The following is an 18534-nucleotide window of genomic DNA, read 5'->3' on the forward strand; positions in this document are numbered from 1 at the left end:
GGCTTGGGGGGCCACATTCAGATCCCAGGCCTGAGGTTACCCACCCATGGTTTAGGTCATACTCAACTAGATGGACTAATGATCTAACTTTCTCATGCAGCTTTCCATGCTCCTAATATGAATAAATATTCTCTAACAGTCTTTTGCACCCAAGGCCCTGGGCATCTGAGAGCAAAACAAACAGCACCTTCTCGACCAGGCTTAACAAGCTGGCCAGCCCAGCTCTACACAGCCTGTCCTCCATAAAGAAGACAAATGGGATGAAAAAAAGTGCACCTCTATGGCTGCTTTAATATCATGGATCCCAGCTGAATCCACAGATAACACTGGCGTGGAAGATAACGTTGGTACTTTTGGAGCAGTCTTTCTACGTTTGGTGGGCCCTTCTTCCGGAACTTTCTTTTCATCGGGTTTGGAAATAGGCTTTGGGATCCAAGGAAGAATTAGCCCCCGAGCCAGAGCGTTACATAATGTCACCAAAATAGTAGTATTCCTGAACAAGAAACAAAACGAAGGACGGAAAACCATCCACAAAGATATTGTTACAAACAGAATATGGAAGCACTTTTCGCCACCTACGGAAATAAATAAAAATACACGCGAAGATTAAAATGAATATGCTCTATATAACATACCTGAAAATTATGGTAAGAATATACAAATATGCTAACATTTAAGTAAGAAATATAAGCTCAGTGACCAAAATGGGGAAACATTCTCATACATCCCAATCTTCTTGGGATCAGAATTAAAACTCACAAGTCCTCCATTCAACTTCTTGCCATGTCTGAGTGATAACAGAGTGTTTGTAACAATCTCCTTTTAGCTAGTTGTTGTATGACTGAGGACCTCTCTCATCCAGTCTCCTTTCCAAATAATGCTTGAAAAATGTAGGATTATGTACAGTATGATAATAGCACGGACACTATATTCCTGTCCTGACATAATAAAAGGGGAATAGACTGTTTCCCTCTACATATTGTGGGTGAAATATGTGCAAGTCCTGGAATGTAGGACTGCACTGCCTCCTAAGAAATACCTTTTTTTTGTATTGTCAGCAGCTCCATGTGAGGGAGAGTGTACCACTTTCACAACTCAGCAGGGACCATGTGGAAGTGTCAGTTGTAAGAATCATTGCCTCTACATGGGGTCTCTATCTATGGCTGCCACAAGCTGTAAGATGACAGTGGCCTGGAAAATGGATTTCGCAAACCGTGGTGGCTGCCAGGGTAGAACGCCTAGAGCATACATTCAACACCTTTGTGTGATCCCTGCTGGCAGAACTGCATAGCCCCCTCTTGACTAACATGTAGTAGGGATGCCAATAGTCTGAACTGGTTACAAAACATCATCTGGTTTTTTTCAACAGGAAAACAATGAAATACAATTATAAAAACCAGTAAATTGTTCATAATAGCTTACATACTAGTTATATTTGTAATTCAGCTGGCCTGCAAGCCATGTCACATAGCCTGTCTTCATTTTAAAAAAAATAAAACAACAAAAACTTTTAAAAACTCAAACCAGGTTGATTTTAATTGTTAACTATTTACAATAAACCCTATGCATTAAATCTGAATGCACCTAACAGAATCTGTCTAAATGCCAACCTATTCAGAATTAAGGTAATGGTGCAAGAACACATTTTCCTTTTGACTATGCACAGCACAGTTTCATTGCTATTGGCCACTCTGCTGTCACTTATAAAAACCTGTGTTTAGTCACTATTTCAGATGGATGAGATTTGGATAGATAAAGCATATAAAGTATGAAAATTAGCTGAAACATGCTACTAATTACCACAATAAAATCCTTCCAAACCAATGTATTTTAGTGATGCCGAGGCACAGCATGGTAAAAATAAAAGTTATGGCGTTAGTAAAATAATTCTGCATAAAACATCCCATCAAACTTTTAGAACTTACCCAAAATGTCCAATATTCCTAACTGCACTGAAAAGAGTATGCAGGGATTCCACAAGTTCTCTTTGTCTTTTTGCAGCAATAAGGTGTTTATTGTGATTTAAGACATACACTACAGTGTTGTGTACAATCCATGCTTCATTTAACTCTTCTCCAATTTTGGCAGCCCGTAGAAAGTTTTCCATAGCATACTGAGACAAGCGGTCAATCCAGGAGCTATGAAATTAAGAGTAAGCAAGGATTTTTATATTGCTCCCCCTGCTGAGAATAAAATAAAACAGCAAAATGCATACACTAAGGAGTACCAGCCCTCAAGTCTCTCAAACACTATTATTTCCAAATGCTACCATTTAAATATCTATAGTTCAATCTTCAGACCTTCTTTTTGCTTTTCTGTTTTACTAAGACCAAAGTAACCCAGGGTCATGAATACACTCATGCCTCTTAAATGTACATATTCATATATACATGCACAATCACCAACACAACCTTCATATAGAAATACAAAGAGTATTCTGACTTCCCAAGGATTGAAAAGGCAGAGTTGTGGAAACTTATGGTTTTCCCAGATTCTGATCTCCACATTGCCAGCCGCTGCCTTAACTGTATAAAAGTCCACTCCATCTACACATCCCACAACTGAAGTTATCTTCTGCCCCACGAGAAAGGTTTTCTCTAATGAGCAAAGAGTAGTCTTGGTGGATTTTCAATAGGAAACAAGATTGGGGCAAGGATGTGATTATCAAAGCCCAGTCCCATTGGCCTTTTACAAAAATGGGAAGAGATGAGAACTTGATCAAACCATATTCCCCCATCCTAAACGTTACATATTCTAGGAAAGTCTGGTCTAAACTGGCCCAAGTTAATGTGCAGTAAAATAGATATTTGACCATAGTCCCTTTGCATTTGTTTCTACCGACCATTCTGACCATGAGGAGTTGTGCCTTCGGTCTGAAAATTTTGGAGCCCCAAGCTCAGTGAAGTATCAGCTTTTACAGTTTGATAGTACAACCGTGAGGCAGCAAGGTATGTATGCTGGCAGAAGAAATAAAACGACGGAAGAACCATTGTCAAAGGGAATGCAGATGAAAATAATTAAGGATGAATAATTTCCCACTAGATACTTCTTTGGTGCAATGCTTTCTTAAACCGCGTACAGATTTCTAATTATTTTAATGTGGGCCTGCTGCTTTACAGCTGCAGGATTCTGTCTAACTTATCTACAGTGACAGGGTCCCTCCAGGACATGAAAGATCAGTGAACCACTCTGCCTTGCTTTTCTGGAAAGCTGAAATATGCAGCCATGTAGCTTCAAGCAGCATTTCCAGTAGCAGCAGTTCATATTGTCATGCCCCATGCATCGTATGTCATGCTTATTTAACAAATTTATGTCTTCTTGCTTCCAAGTTGGACTGAAGCCTTTGCCTCTTTTTTTAATTAAACATGAGAGATCTGTTTCAAGGGTCTCTGTTTCAAGTATTTATTTGGCACTGCATATAAAACCAGCTGACCCATATCGCCTAATATTTTTTAATCCCAAACAGTTGTGGTGTCCATTTATTCATATACCCTAGTAGTTAGCCAGGCTCTGTGGGGAGGGGGACTCTGGGGCTGGGCATGCAATATGCATTTTTGTACACATTACTTGGCTGGACAAATCCATCGCAAAAATTGGAGAAGTGCAAGTTTCCAAGTATGGCTATGTTTCATAGAATCATAGAATTGTAGAGTTGGAAGGGACCAGGAGGGAGGATCATCAAGTACAAAGCCCTGCAATGCAGAGTTTTTTTGCCCAACATGGGGCTCAAACCCCACAACCCTGGGATTAATAGGGGGACAGGAGGCGGGCAGGTGTGGAGGATTCCCTGGTCCTGAATGGGGTAGCGTGCCCCTGAAGGACCAGGTGCGCAGCCTGGGAGTCATTTTGGACTCACAGCTGTCCATGGAGGCACAGGTCAAATCTGTGTCCAGGGCAGCTGTTTACCAGCTCCATCTGGTACGTAGGCTGAGACCCTATCTGCCTGCGGACTGTCTCGCCAGAGTGGTGCATGCTCTGGTTATCTCCTGCTTGGACTACTGCAATGCACTCTACGTGGGGCTACCTTTGAAGGTGACTCGGAAACTACAACTAATCCAGAATGCGGCAGCTAGACTGGTGACTGGGGGCGGCCGCCGAGACCATATAACACCGGTCTTGAAAGACCTACATTGGCTCCCAGTATGTTTCCGAGCACAATTCAAAGTGTTGGTGCTGACCTTTAAAGCCCTAAACGGCCTCGGTCCAGTATACCTGAAGGAGCGTCTCCACCCCCATGGTTCTGCCCGGACGCTGAGGTCCAGCGCCGAGGGCCTTCTGGCGGTTCCCTCATTGCGAGAAGCAAAGCTACAGGGAACCAGGCAGAGGGCCTTCTCGGTAGTGGTGCCCGCCCTGTGGAACGCCCTTCCAGCAGATGTCAAAGCGATAAACAACTACCTGACATTCAGAAGACATCTTAAGGCAGCCCTGTTCAGGGAAGTTTTTAACGTGTGATATTTTACTGTATTTTTGGTTTCTATGGAAGCCGCCCAGAGTGGCTGGGGAGGCCCAGCCAGATGGGCGGGGTATAAATAATAAATTATTATTATTATTATTATTATTATTATTATTATTATTATTATAAATCTACTGGAGAGTCAACTTTTACTGGACAGATTTGGGTGTCAACAATAAGCTAAGAGATGTGCTACCCTCAAAGTATATTCTTGCCAATATTAATTACTGTGAAAAATGCAGGTGTGGAAAAATGACTACACAGACATGTCATTAGAGGCCAATATTCAAATTTTGCATTTCAGAGTTTAGACAACCACACAAAAATTTAAAAGATGATCACTTAAGATTCACTTAAAGATCACATTCACAATTCAAAAATTAGTATACATATGTAACTGCTCTAAGGGTTAATTGCAGTGAGAGCATGAGAAAAGCAGGTTCTTCAGATCAAACCACCTGTATGTCTTCCATTCTGACTCATGCCCAGTTTGTGCTTTGTGCATAGCGTGTCCTGCAGAGTGCAAACTCGTATCTACAGGGACAACGGCGGGATCATTCAGCTGGACACCTTCCGTTCTTAATAACTGAATAGTAGCCTAAAAGAGGAGGCACAAGAGGTAAAACAGAAAACAAGGCATTGATGGCATATGCGGCATCAAAATTATACATCTTCTAAAACATAAGTGGGGACACGGGTGGCGCTGTGGGTTAAACCACAGAGCCTAGGACTTGCCGATCAGAAGGTTGGCGGTTCGAATCCCCGTGACGGGGTGAGCTCCCGTTGCTCGGTCTCTGCTCCTGCCAATCTAGCAGTTTGAAAGCATGTCAAAGTGCAAGTAGATAAATAGGTACCGCTCTGGCAGGGAGGTAAACGGCATTTCCGTGCGCTGCTCTGGTTGGCCAGAAGTGGCTTAGTCATGCTGGCCACATGACCCGGAAGCTGTATGCCGGCTCCCTCGGCCAGTAAAGCAAGATGAGCACTACAACCCCAGAGTCGGTCACGACTGGATCTAATGGTCAGGGGTACCTTTACCTAAAACATAAGTAGCTGTGGCTTGGAGGGCAAAGGTGTCTGGTCCATCTAGCTCAGTATTGTCTTCACTGACCAGCAGAAGCTCTCCAGGGTGGAAGTGCCAGCTTGGCCCTGTGACCATGGGTGCTCGGGGCCGTGGGTGTCATGCAGTGTGCATGGCCCTGGCACCGAAATATGTGGGTGCCCGGCCCCTTCATGGGGAATTTTGTGGGTGCTCGGGCACCCAGGGAGTTGCCACCTATGCTCCACGTTTTCAGGGGATTGAACCTGGGCAAAGTAGATGCTTTACCCCTGAGCTACAGCTGTTCTCCTTACAGGAGAGGGGAGAAAGGGAGCATGCCAGCCAAACACTAATATGCAGGTTTCTCTACATGTTTTGTCAGCTCAAGCAATCCGTCTTTCAATAATCCGTCACACTGGGAAAAAAGACAAAGTTTATCTGAGGAGGAGAGCTGGGAGAAATATACTGCTGTGTCATGTGGGAGGAAAAAACTGAGGGGAGCGTGCCTTCCTCCCACAATTCTTCGCCCCTGCCTGTGATCATGTGATGAGAATAAACCCACACCATTGGCCCGGCATCCCACAAGGTAAATTAGCAAATTCTGAAGAACAATATTTAGTAGTTGTAGCATCCTTTTCACCCTGTACTTTTAGAGAAATTCCATCCTCTGGATCTTTTAGTGTGGTAGCACCCACACTTTGGAAATCCTTGCCGACTGACACCATGCAGGTGCCTTCATTGTATTCTTCTAGGTGCGTGCTAAAAGCATTTTTGTGTTGGCAAGCCTATCCAGACATGTAGACTGTTGACATATGTTTTAATCTAGTTTTTACCTTATCATTAATTTAATTATTTTAAAATGTTTTAAATAGCTGCTTTTAACATTGTGGTGTGTTTTGTTGTTGTTGTTTTACTGATAATTGTTTTGTGCTGTTCTTTTTGTAAACCACTTTGATGTTTTATTACAATTAAGTGGAATATAAATCTTTTGAAACAAATGAAACAAAAGATATAAATAAAGGCATTTCTTTTTCACGGTCAAATCAATGATAATACTATTGGTATGGCTTACATAAAGTTGAAAAAGAATCTGTCAGGGAACTGCCATCGGAGCTAGAGGTGGAGGGAAGGCTCCAGAGGGATGCCGGAGAGGGTCCCAGTAGGGAGAGGGGCAGCCCATTTGCTGGGGAAGGAAATCAGCGTAACACCAGTGGAGAAGGGGGGCAGATGGGGGAATCGGAGAGGAGGCTCCAAGACTCCTCGCCGGAGACCAGCGGAGAGAGTACAGGTCCTCCGCTGCCCACACCCTCCCTGCGCAGAAGGCTTCCGCGCAGGGAGACTAGGTGGAGACTAGGCGTCAAATAATTTTTGTGCTGGAAGAAGTTCAAGAAACGCCCACTGACGGATTCTGCCAGCGACTGAGACAGTCACGATGCTAGAGGCTGTTCAGTCAGAAAGGGTTCAACCAGGTAACCTAGCCAGGAGTGGCGGGAACTTACGCACGAGCAACCCCTAAACCCGTTACAGAATCTTTCAATATACCAATACTCATCAGAAGACTAGTGGAGGAGCCAATATTCCCACTAAAAATTATTAATATCGCTGAGCCTGCATTAAGCATACCAAAATACATATTCTGACATTCCATGTTTCCAGAGAAGGCGGGAGTAATGATGAGAAGAAACCCTGTGACAGTTTAAGTGCAAGAAACCCAATTAAATAGTGTGTGGATTTCAGAGCTCTACTCATATAAGAGATAAACAGCATAAGCACTTGCATTAGACAACATTTTCATGGCCCTTTCTCTCGTAAATAAGCAGCCATCAGTAGCTAGCTTGCATAAGTGGATATCACTGCCTTATTAGCATTGCATATATGAAACCAAGGGCAGAAAGAAAGAGATAATTATTTTGATCGCTGTACAATTTACTAACCTCTGCATTAATGAATCTTACTTCTGCTAAAGTTCTTAATAAATCTCTTTCTAAAGAGAAGCATTTGGTGGGTGAAGGTAATTCTCTTTGCACACTTGCTTCCTGTTCCTCATCTGCCATAATAATACTTGCTTTTTTCTTGAATACTAGGAAAAAGAAATAATGTGCATTATTTTAACAACTTTTGTATGCAGGCATGTGTTTACATAAACTTTTAAAATGATAAGGCCCTCCTTTCCAGTTTTAAATTTGTCCCCCCCCCCCATTAACCATGCAATCTAAATTTCCTTTGAGTTCTTGGTTGTTAGAAATACCATGCAGACATACACTATCCTTACATTACATTCTGTAGCTGTTGGGGTACAATTTAAGTACAGATACAGATTACAATATGGTTGCTATGACCTGAAATGACAAATTCTGGTATCTGAGGCATGGGAGCAAATACTTCCGGCTCAGGGTGCAGGGTCCAAAGAAAGCATGCAGGTGAAGGGAGCAGCTGAACTTCCAAGAGGTTATTTTGGTTGGGAGGGAGAGACAAGGAACATTTGGTAGATCTAGGGCTGACCCCGTGGGTTTCAGCAGGTCTACAGGTAGAGTCTAGCACAAAATCTATTTACCACTAGAGTAATGTTATCCATATCTAAATTTCTGTAGCCGATGCCACCAACACACACATCCCAATTCCAGGGGCTGATCCGGCCCTCAATCCCCCTCCCCGGACACCCAAGACCCCACTAATGTTGACAGCATCAGCAAAATTAATTACTAAATTAAAAATGATTTAATAATCAAGCTCTGGGGTAGAAGAAGCCCATTTGATAAGCAAAGAGAAGGTGATAATTCCCTTTCCAGATTATCTACATTTGGACCTTGAGCCAAAAAAAGGCGAGCCATTCTGCTCATTCTGGCTTACTGTTATATCAAATGTGGGAATTGATTTGCCCAAATGCCCCTCTAGGTTGCCCAAATGCCCCTTTGAGGACTTGAACAGGTCAGAAACAGGTTTCTGCTTAAAAAAGAAAAAAAAACACATTTGCATTTTCTTGATGCCACCTGATAAAATATTATGCATAATACACTGACTTACACTTCTTGCGTTTTGACACCTTCGCTTGATTGTCATCATACAAGAGGCAGAATCTACACGCAGCCCGACACACATCCCACACACATTGTTTCCGTGCTGTTTTTGCGATTTCTGACCAAAGTCTGATTCTGCACCAATGAAAACAGAGGTCAGCAAACTTTTTCAGCAGGGGGCTCGGACTATATTTTTTGGGGGGGAAATGAACAAATTCCTATGTCCCACAAATAACCCAGAGATGCATTTTAAATAAAAGCACAAATTCTACTAATGTAAAAACACCAGGCAGGCCCCACAAATAACCCAGAGATGCATTTTAAATAAAAGGACGCATTCTACTCATGTAAAAACACTCTGATTCCCGGACTGTCCGCGGGCTGGATTGAGAAGGCGATTGGGCCAGATCCGGCCCCTGGGCCTTAGTTTGCCTACCCATGAATTAAAAGATCCAAATAAATTTTCAACAACAACAACAAAAGCCCTAGGAAAAAAGACTGCACAAACAAATGCAGGAATACATACTCATTTATAGGATGCGGAAACTTAGTCCTTTTTTTTTTTTAAATGATATTTATTAAGAATTTTAAGATTACAGAAAAGTCAAAGAGAAAAAAAAGAAAAAAGCAAGGAAAAAACAAACCACAATCCAACAATACAAGTCGATAAAAATCAAAAGCAAAAAGCAAAAAGCAAAAAACAAAACATATAACACATCAAAATCAAAAAACAAAAATAAACCACAAAAGTTTAAAAACAAATCCAATATTCCCAAATCCTTAACTGTCATTACCTTATTTCATCGACCTCCTCACCCCTCCCTTTTTTGTATTCTAGTTATTGATTATCACAGCAAATCCTTCCCATTTTTCATAATATTCTGTCATTAAATTACCTTAATCTATTTTAACCTTATCTTACTATACAAAACCCTAAAACTTAAAACTTGAGTCTTATCTATACCAATTATACCAACTCATTAATTTTAGAAAACATTCCTAAATAGAATTTTTGAAACTTTCTCCAATCTTCATCCAACGTCTCTTCCTCCTGGTCACGGGTTTTGTCAGTCCTTTCTATCCCATCCATCTAGTTCATTAACCTGGTAACCTTATGTCCGAGGCCCTTAAGTCTCTTCCATGTCCCTTCCGCAGATCTTCATATTTATACCTGTACTTTACTTTGTCTTCTGCTCCTTTCACTCGTGAAGACTCCAGCTTGACAGTATTTTTGTCCCTTCTTGACAGATCAGCCCCTTTTCCATAGTCCACACTGAACTCCATGTGGTATTTAAAAACATGTTTCAAGGTCCCAACAAAATTGAGGAGCCCCTCAACTCCAAACTCCTCCTGGCCCAATGCCAGACTTGAAAAGTCAAAACATCCCTGCATAGGGGGGTCTATCCAGCCCCCTATCTCCAAACCAAACAAGACTCTATCTCTCCAAATCTGGCTTTTTCCAGGTTCATTCGTCAGGTCCAACCACTCATGTTCCTGCTGGGCCACGGTTCCCTCCATCTTTGCCTCTCGGGGTCCAGCCACAACCTCCTCCTTCATCTGATCTGTCAGAGCACATTCCTGAATTGATTCCTGAGTGGGTTCTATATAGATACCCACTACCTGTCCAAAATTTCTGATCGCAACAGTCATCAAATCCGTCTTCTCATGTAACTGTTCCAATAAAACACTTGTTTTGCAGAAAGCACGCACCAGAGCCTCTGAGTACATTGTTATACAAGGTCAGAAGTCTATTCCCACGATCTTAATCTGTTGCAGCTGCGACGCTCCCCAGTTCAAGTTTAGTAACAGTTTCACAAGCTCCCTCTAGGGGAAGAACTTCTATTTGTATCCAACTCTTTTCTTTCTTTTTTTTTTTTTTAACAGCAGATCTAACAACAAAGTTTCCTTTTTCAGATATTTTGTCAATATTTGTTCCTTTAAAGTGCGAAAGAGGACAATGGAATCACTATGTTTCTCTTCTTTTAACTGTCTGTCAAAAACATTTGTCTATAGTTAATGAACTTTCCCAAAAACGAGGGACTTCCGGGTTGGCGCCATCGCCGAATGGCGGACTCCCTCCGAGCTCCGGAGGGAGTCTGCTCGGCAGGGGCTGGGTCCTACCGCACCGGCGATGCGGGGACCCTTAAAAACCACGGCCACGAGGGCCGTGGACATGGAGACTCGGCTGGCACCGTTAGCGCCCTCCCGACTCGTGAAGGAGCCTTTTTAAAGGCTACGGATCGGGTGCCGGGGAGAAGCGTGGTGCTTTGAGTCCTCTGCTATCCCTGCCGAGCGCAGCCGCATGCCATCAGGCGGAGAGCGCTGACTTCTTCCATTGAAAATTCGGACTTCTTAACAACAACCCGTGAGTAATTTGGAAACCGGGTTCAAAAGGAGGAAAAAAAAGAATTTTTTTTTCGAATTGGACACGAGCGGGGGGGGGGGATCCAAAAAGGAAGTCAGTCCCCCCCCCTACTGTAAATCTTCCAAAACAAGGACGGGGCAACCAAGGTCCAAAAAGATTTGTATTGCTGATAAAAACTAAAAATTCCACGATGGGGAACTATAAGAACTGTGCTGGAGGAAGAATTGAGGGAGAAGAAACGTAACCCCCCCCCCTGGGAACCGGGGTGATTGAAGAGAGAGCCTGGTGAAAAGAGTCGGAGATTTTGACAGCTGTCAAAGTAGCTGTCAAAGTCGGAAAGCAGAGAGGATTTTATTATGAGAACCTTGCTGGTTAAATTTGTTACAATTTGCTATAACTTGTTAAAACTTGGATACAAAATGGCGAAAACATGGATAACAATCGGACTTTTGGACTAGAGAAAACAAAGTTACAACAATCCCCCTAGAGGAGTTTCGGGACATTACAAAGATGGTCGTAAGTGGAAAAATACCATTGGAATTTTACAGGACTGGTTATCTTCTGGGAAAGCTGCAAAACGGAAATAATATTTTGTCTACAGGGTGTTTAGCTAAAGGAGACAATAGAATTTTCTATTGAAGAAAGGAAGGGACTGAACGCAAGTTTTTGTTCCTGAATAACAATAATCCCTGCAGAGTTACTAAGCTTCTGAATTAGAACGTTTTAGCAGCGGAACAAGAGGAAATTGGACTACAATTTGGAAAGAACAATGGGGGGAGTTTTATTAAAGATCTGAAGTTAAGTGTTTAAAAAAAAAAAAAAATAATAATTATAAAAAGAAAAAGCCAGCAAGGAGTTGGGGGAAATAGGTGATTTATGGACTTTAAGAATTCCAGGCGGATAACATGGTTTGGTGGTCAGGGGGAAATTAAACCGGGGACAGGGGGGGGAGAACTAAAATCCAAAGGCTTGTTAACTTCTTTTTTTTGAACTGGCTCTTTTTTATTTATTATACTTTTTATTTCTTATTTCTGATATTTCTATTGTGTGGGGTGTCCTTATTATTAAAAAAAGGGAAATTGTGGAATGAAAATGGGGTGGGCCCTGGGAGAGAATTTTTGTCTTTTATTAAGGGTATTGATGAAGAGTGTATAAATTTTAAATTCGGATAATGGTCTAAACAAATTAAGTTTCAATTAGAACTGAGAGCTTGTGGAGCCAACAATATGAAAGAGGAATATGGTAGGGGTGGGGGAAGGGGGGAGTCCCGGAAAGTGGATGTATGAAAATAAGGCTTTGAATGTATTTTAATTCTTACTTTCTGTATTTTTGAAAATCTTAATAAATATCATTTGAAAAAAATAATAATAATGAACTTTCCCAAAAACGTCTGTCCTGACACCCCGCTCCCAGGTTCAAGACGGTGGAAAATTACTTTTCTTACACTCTCTTCTGCAGGTTTAAGCAATCCGGAAAAAATCCCCCCTCTTCTCCTGCTTCCGAAGGGGGTTCAGTAATTTTAGATGATGAAAGTTGATCCTTTACAAACGATTTTATACACTCTAGTTTGCCATGTCTTTGCTTTAATCTATCTACAAGAAACGGAAGGCTGACTTCCTGTTTAGACCTTCCCGCTTCAGTGCCAAATTAAGAGCAATTTCTTAATCCAATTTTCCGTTCTACTCACAGATCGTTGTTTAAAGTCCAATTGTCCAAATTTGATCTGCTCACGGGTAGTTGTTTTTGTAGCCAAATTGTCCCAGGAAAAAGGTAGCGCTCTCCGGCAACAGCTGTGCGGCTTTGCTCCACGGAAGAAGCAGTTGACTCTCAGCACCGCGCCACTAACCCCTCTTTGCTCTGGAGCCCGTAATTGGGTTCCTTTACGAATTGGGGGGGGGGCGCAAAAGGTGCCCGCCGAGTCCCATGGTCACAGGCTTCATCCGCCTGTGATTTTTTAGAGGGTCCCCACTTCGCCGTAGCGGAACAGACCCGTTTCCCGTGGAGCCAGTCCCTCCGGATCAGAGGGAATCCGCCATTACCGATGGCGCCACCCCGGAAGTCCGTGGAAACTTAGTCCTAAAAAAGATGAAGAGTGTTCCCCTAGCCACAATGACATTTGAACACAATCCATCCCAAACTAAGCACTACTGTTTTCAAAGGGAGAATTAAGCATGAGAATGATCAAATCAGGATAGTCTGTCCTTATTAGAATGAAGGAGTTCTGTGTATTCAGATACAGACAGCATTTCCTGATTTGATTATTGACTGGTGGCTGTAGCAAGCAGAGACCCAGTCCCCAATTCAAAGACTTTACAATAAAAAAAACAAACAAAAAGATTTCTCATTGTTACCTCTCTTTATCGTTTTCGCGTCCTATTCTCTTCAAATGCCCATCTGCTTTCTCCACATTTCTGGAGTGATGCTCTGCTTTTGCACAGAGATAGCCAATTGGACCCTTACTTTTACTTGAAGCAACTAATAGAAAAGGAGAAAAATGCAGACTCGTGATATTACTACCACAGTAATTTCAAAATCTGAATACTAGGATGATTTAGCCACTGAATGAACAACTGCAGGATAAACATACTATAAATGCTAACTGACTAATTCAACAACAGCAAACAAGTTCAGACATGACCCCAATGGCCGAAAGATAAAGATTCCTATGAAAGATATTAAAGCATCTTCAAGTCTTCGACATGCTACTGTTGACTTGAGGAAATATAAACCTGGAGGGAAAACATTTTATAACACATCCTATCCGCATAATGTATGCTAATGTAACATTAACACTGTTTTTCCATAGAAGCTGACACTGCAGTGTGTTAAATCAAACAAACCCTGGGTTTTAAACTAACAAAAGACAGACAAATAGGAAAAGAGGAGGGGAAGTAGTTACAATCCCCCCCAAAATTGACAAAGAAAGGAAGTTATACTGACAGAGACAACAGGAAAATGAACTGAGCCCTCAGGTATAAAATGACTCCAGCAATACCAATATGTCAAACAAGGATTATTTTAGTAGTGTAATGACAAAGTAGTCATGGTTTTATAAGCATACTAACATAAGGCTTTCCTACAAATATAACAAGGTTGGCAATAAATAACATCCCATTATCGTCCTTGACATAATCATGACAGAAAAAGCTTTAATATGGCCCTCAAGCAATAACTCTAAATAATAATACATGAACATAGAATTTTTATTTTTAAAATATTTATGGACCAGGAGGCATCATGGAACTGATAGTATTTACTAGAACTCTTTTAACACAATCCTACACACACCTTCTGAGAAGAAATTCCACTTCAGTCACTGAGCTTCATTCTCAGACAAGTGAATACAGAATTGTATCCCTTACTGATAATCTTTGAAAATTTTAATATGTTTTGCATCAATGGACACACATTATCATATATCATATCATATCATATATTAAGAAGTACACATTCTTACTGCAGAAGTTGTAATTTCAAAACATACCTATCATCTCCTTTCAATTGATATTTTATGTAAAGTGCCTAAGCATTTGTTTGTTTATTTATTAAAGTTAAAGCCTAATTCCCGCTATTTGAGGAGTAGTGAAAATAATGCTATGTGAACACTTTACTTAGCAAACATATGCTGAGTGAAAAAAACCTTGCAGGATCAGACCAAGAGTGTGTCTAGTCCTACAGTGGCCATGGGAAACTGCATGTTACATTGCACACAGAAACACAGAATTCCTCTCCCAATGTAAAATATACAGCCCTCTGCATATTTGGGGTGGTGCAGGTGCTCTACAAAAGATCCCAAGTTTTTCCTCCTGCACCAGCATAAATATGAATGTTCACAGAGAAGGCCTTGGTTGTGAGACAACTAGAGGCAGAAAATTTCCAGAATTTTTTTCTTGAGAAAGTAGCTCAAGGAACTTAATGAGGCAGGAACTTATTTTAACTATAAACTGACTTCTTCTCAGATAGCCGTAATCTCTACAGTGGTACCTCAGGTTAAGTACTTAATTCGTTCCGGAGGTCCGTTCTTAACCTGAAACTGTTCTTAACCTGAAGCACCACTTAAGCTAATGGGGCCTCCTGCTGCCGCTGCGCCGACGGAGCCCGATTTCTGTTCTTATCCTGAAGCAAAGTTCTTAACCTGAAGCACTATTTCTGGGTTAGTGGAGTGTGTAACCTGAAGCGTATGTAACCCGAGGTATCACTGTATTTGCTGATTATTGTGAACAACTCAATGGGAGCACAGAGAAATCCTAGCAAGTCAAAAGTCTGGCCTGTTTATGGCACCAAGATGTACGCAAACAAAACAAACATCCTTACAGGAAAAAGACCCACTGCTTTCAATAAGATTCATTCAAATAAATGGTCTCACATTGATATACTTTTGATTTAAATCTACTTAACAGTGGCTGTCTGGCACTAAATATGAAGAGGCTCTATTTTGCCTTGGTCAGGCCACACCTGGAGTACTGTTCCAGTTCTGGGCACCACAATTTAAGAAGGATATTGATAAGCTGGAATGTGTGCAGAGGACAGTGACCAAGATGATCAAGGGTCTGGAAACCAAGCCTTATAAGGACTGGTTGAGAGATATGGATATGTTTAGCCTGGAGGAGAGCAGATTGAGAGGGGATACAACAGCCATCTTTGAATATCTGAAGGGCTATATAACACGGAAGATGGAACACACTTGTTTTCTGCTGTTCCAGATGGTAGGAGCAAAACCAGTGGATCCAAATTACAAGAAAGGAGATTCCAACTAAACATCAGGAAGCTGTTTGACAGTGGAACAGACTACCTCAGAAGGCTATGGACTTTTCTTCATTGGATATTTTGAAAGAGAGGATGGATGGCCATCTGTCAGAGATTCTTTAGCTGTGAATCCTGCATTGCAAGGGGGTTCAGCAAGATGACCCCTGGGGTCCCTTCCAACTCTACAATTCTATGAATCTATGAAAGAGCAAGAAGTCAGGCAGGTCACCATAAGATATACAACACTTAAACTTATATGTTTTAAAGGAAGCTGGTTGTTTAGAAAGGCAGTAAGTGTTCTGCTATGTGATGCCGAAAGTCTTGAGAACCTACATTTCACTGGGAGCTGGTGTTTACCTCAATTAAAGCTCATCTTTAATAATTTATGTCAAAAGCCTATTAAATGTTAACTGGAAAGCTTTTGATCACTCAAGACTTTGTCTGAGGGATCACAGTTTTCGCTTCAGGACTGAATTACTAAAAACAGTTTATATGGATTATTTAAAAAAACAGCCTTGATCCAACATTCAAATTTGGCTGGTGTCAGTCTTAAGATATTTTCATATCTGAGTAGAAAAATTAAAAGGTAGTTTCCTTACTCTGGACTAGAGCTGATGTGTTCAGTTCAATGACTGGTTAGAGGCAGGAGAATGGCAACCACTCTGGGATTTGTCACCCCAAATGGACTGCCTCACATTGTTGTAAAGCACATTTCCCCTGAAGATGGAGATGTGAAGACTATTAAAGTCACATTTTCCCAGCAGCTCAAGGTTAGACCTTTGCCCTTGTTATCCTTACAAGAACATAATTTAGGCTAAGAGCGTGACTGGCCCAGGGTCATGTTTGAGCAGAGTTTGAACTCAAGTTTCTTTGTTCCTAACAATCTATCTACTACAGGATTTCCCAAACTTGCGTTTCCAGCAGTTTTCGGACTACAACTCTCATCATCCTGAGCTAGCAGGGCCAGTGCTTAGGGATGATGGGAACTGTAGTCCAAAAACAGAGACCCAGGTTTGGGAAACTACTACCTCATGCAAAACAACACTCCTGTTAAGATGGTATGAGTATCATCATATTATCCACTGCAATTTTACCTTGTATCTCCCCCTAGCATTCACGTTAAATAATAATCACATTGAATGCACACCCCAGCCCAGCAGAAGGTGAAGCCAAGTAGGATTTGTGGATAGTAAGCCAAAGAAGGTCCTTTTCTATATAGGGGAGAAGTATGGCCAGCAGTGTGAAATGTAGTCAACTGGTAAATATGGCTACTTTGTTCTTACTGCTAAAGTGAAGGAGCTACTGAATTTCCATTTTGAAGTTCACTATAAACCTTCTCAATGTGAGTTGAGCTGCAGCACGTAAAATGAAACTTGTGCTAGTTATACACTCTGCTTGCCAGAGGCAAGTACCTGCCATGAATAAAGGGTAGGAAGGGTAGGAAACAGCCACTACAATGAATGGAGCGGATATAGACGCAGGATCCACAAAGTTTTCACAATTCATTACACTCTACTCCTCCTGGCTCTGTATTTGACAGCTGAAATCCAATTCTTAGGTTAGGCAAAATATCACCAACATAAGCTTCATCAGATAGATTATAATACCTTTAACTTCATTTTCACTATCAAGGACAATCTGAAATGCCTCGGGAGCGAGTGCATGGCCAGCATTCACCAACAGAGACCGTTTTTTCCTCACGCTAGCCTTTTGAGTCCCTTTTTTAGCCTAAACAGAGGAAATCATTTGCTATTACACAGGTAGGAGCAACAATAAAATGTGGCGGTGTACCCCCGTCCCCTGAGAGATGTCAGCCACCCTCCCCTCGTTCCATTGTCCCTTCCCTCAGTTTTCTTTTCTGGCTGACACTGAAATTTTTGTGGCTACTAGATATGCTCACTCCTCAGTGAATTGTTTGTGGGTAGGAAAGCGGATTTCCTCTTAGGGTTACTTTAAAACAATTTTTTTTTGGTCTATAAACTTTAGCATTCCGCTCAGCATACTGATACCTCCCCTCTTGGCATTCACCACCAGCAATTCGACAGAGGCTCACAAGCCCCTATTTTATAAATGCAACTGCTACATTTATTATGTATGCTTTTTCTGGGGCCTCTTTTAAACACTATCTCTCTTCACACCCATTCTCACTCCGGGATTCATGCCAGAGAGACTACATTAGTGTCTTATGTAGCTTCGGATATTATGATTTTCTATATTATTTTGCATTTCAATTGCATTTTTCTCATTTATTGTAAGCCACCCAGAGTACATTCATGTTATGTGAAAACATACAAATGGATAAAATAAAATAATCATGGCTCTTTACTGTTAATTAGGATTTCTGGAAAATCCTAAAAAGTGTTAAAATTATAATCATTGATGGGAGTGAGGAAATACAAACTAAATTTATTCATTTAGCATTTATCTCCCAAAATATACATTGGGCATAACCCTTTATTTTAATATTTTCAATAGGTTGTTTTGTGATGAAGAACGATCTGCTACTTATCTCAGTCAAATCTGCATCTGCTTTTTATTTGTTTTATACACACACAGAGAGACATGAGTATCTAGTTTATAGATAGATTATATTATTACTGATATACTTGAATAACTTCACCAGCAGTTACCTGTTCAATCATCAAGCTTGCTTGGTCTTCTAGACGCTCCAGGGGCTGGTATAACATTGTATTTAAGCTAAGCCGATTGAATGCCATTTTAAGGTATTCATGATACAGCCCCTTGTTATCAAGATAAATTGCCTTCTGCAAATGTTCCATGGCAGCCTCTATTCTGTCTCCATTTTCTTCAATGCGGGCAATTTCCATATGAACTTGGCAACGTAACAAAATCAACATGCTAGAAAACATAACCATATTCAATAAAACTATGAAGAGGCGCTTTCTTCTGATGCGAT

At 41.3% G+C, this 18534-nt stretch overlaps 1 protein-coding gene across 3 annotated transcripts in view; it reads right to left on the reverse strand.

Moving 5' to 3' along the window:
* CFAP46 (cilia and flagella associated protein 46) overlaps positions 1–18534 on the reverse strand; it is an 87077-nt gene that overhangs the window by 52997 nt on the left and 15546 nt on the right. For all 3 annotated transcript variants that reach the window (XM_081007108.1, XM_081007109.1, XM_081007107.1), the window contains 8 exons: positions 18248–18476; positions 17225–17345; positions 13223–13346; positions 8514–8641; positions 7424–7569; positions 4912–5051; positions 1926–2138; positions 277–493 (listed from right to left, as the gene is read on the reverse strand). In XM_081007108.1, the coding sequence (XP_080863234.1) occupies positions 277–493; positions 1926–2138; positions 4912–5051; positions 7424–7569; positions 8514–8641; positions 13223–13346; positions 17225–17345; positions 18248–18476 (1318 nt within the window). The remainder of the gene's footprint in view (positions 1–276; positions 494–1925; positions 2139–4911; positions 5052–7423; positions 7570–8513; positions 8642–13222; positions 13347–17224; positions 17346–18247; positions 18477–18534) is intronic.

The sequence above is a fragment of the Podarcis pityusensis genome (assembly GCF_964106645.2).
Source record: "Podarcis pityusensis genome assembly, chromosome: 5".
NCBI lineage: Eukaryota > Metazoa > Chordata > Lepidosauria > Squamata > Lacertidae > Podarcis > Podarcis pityusensis.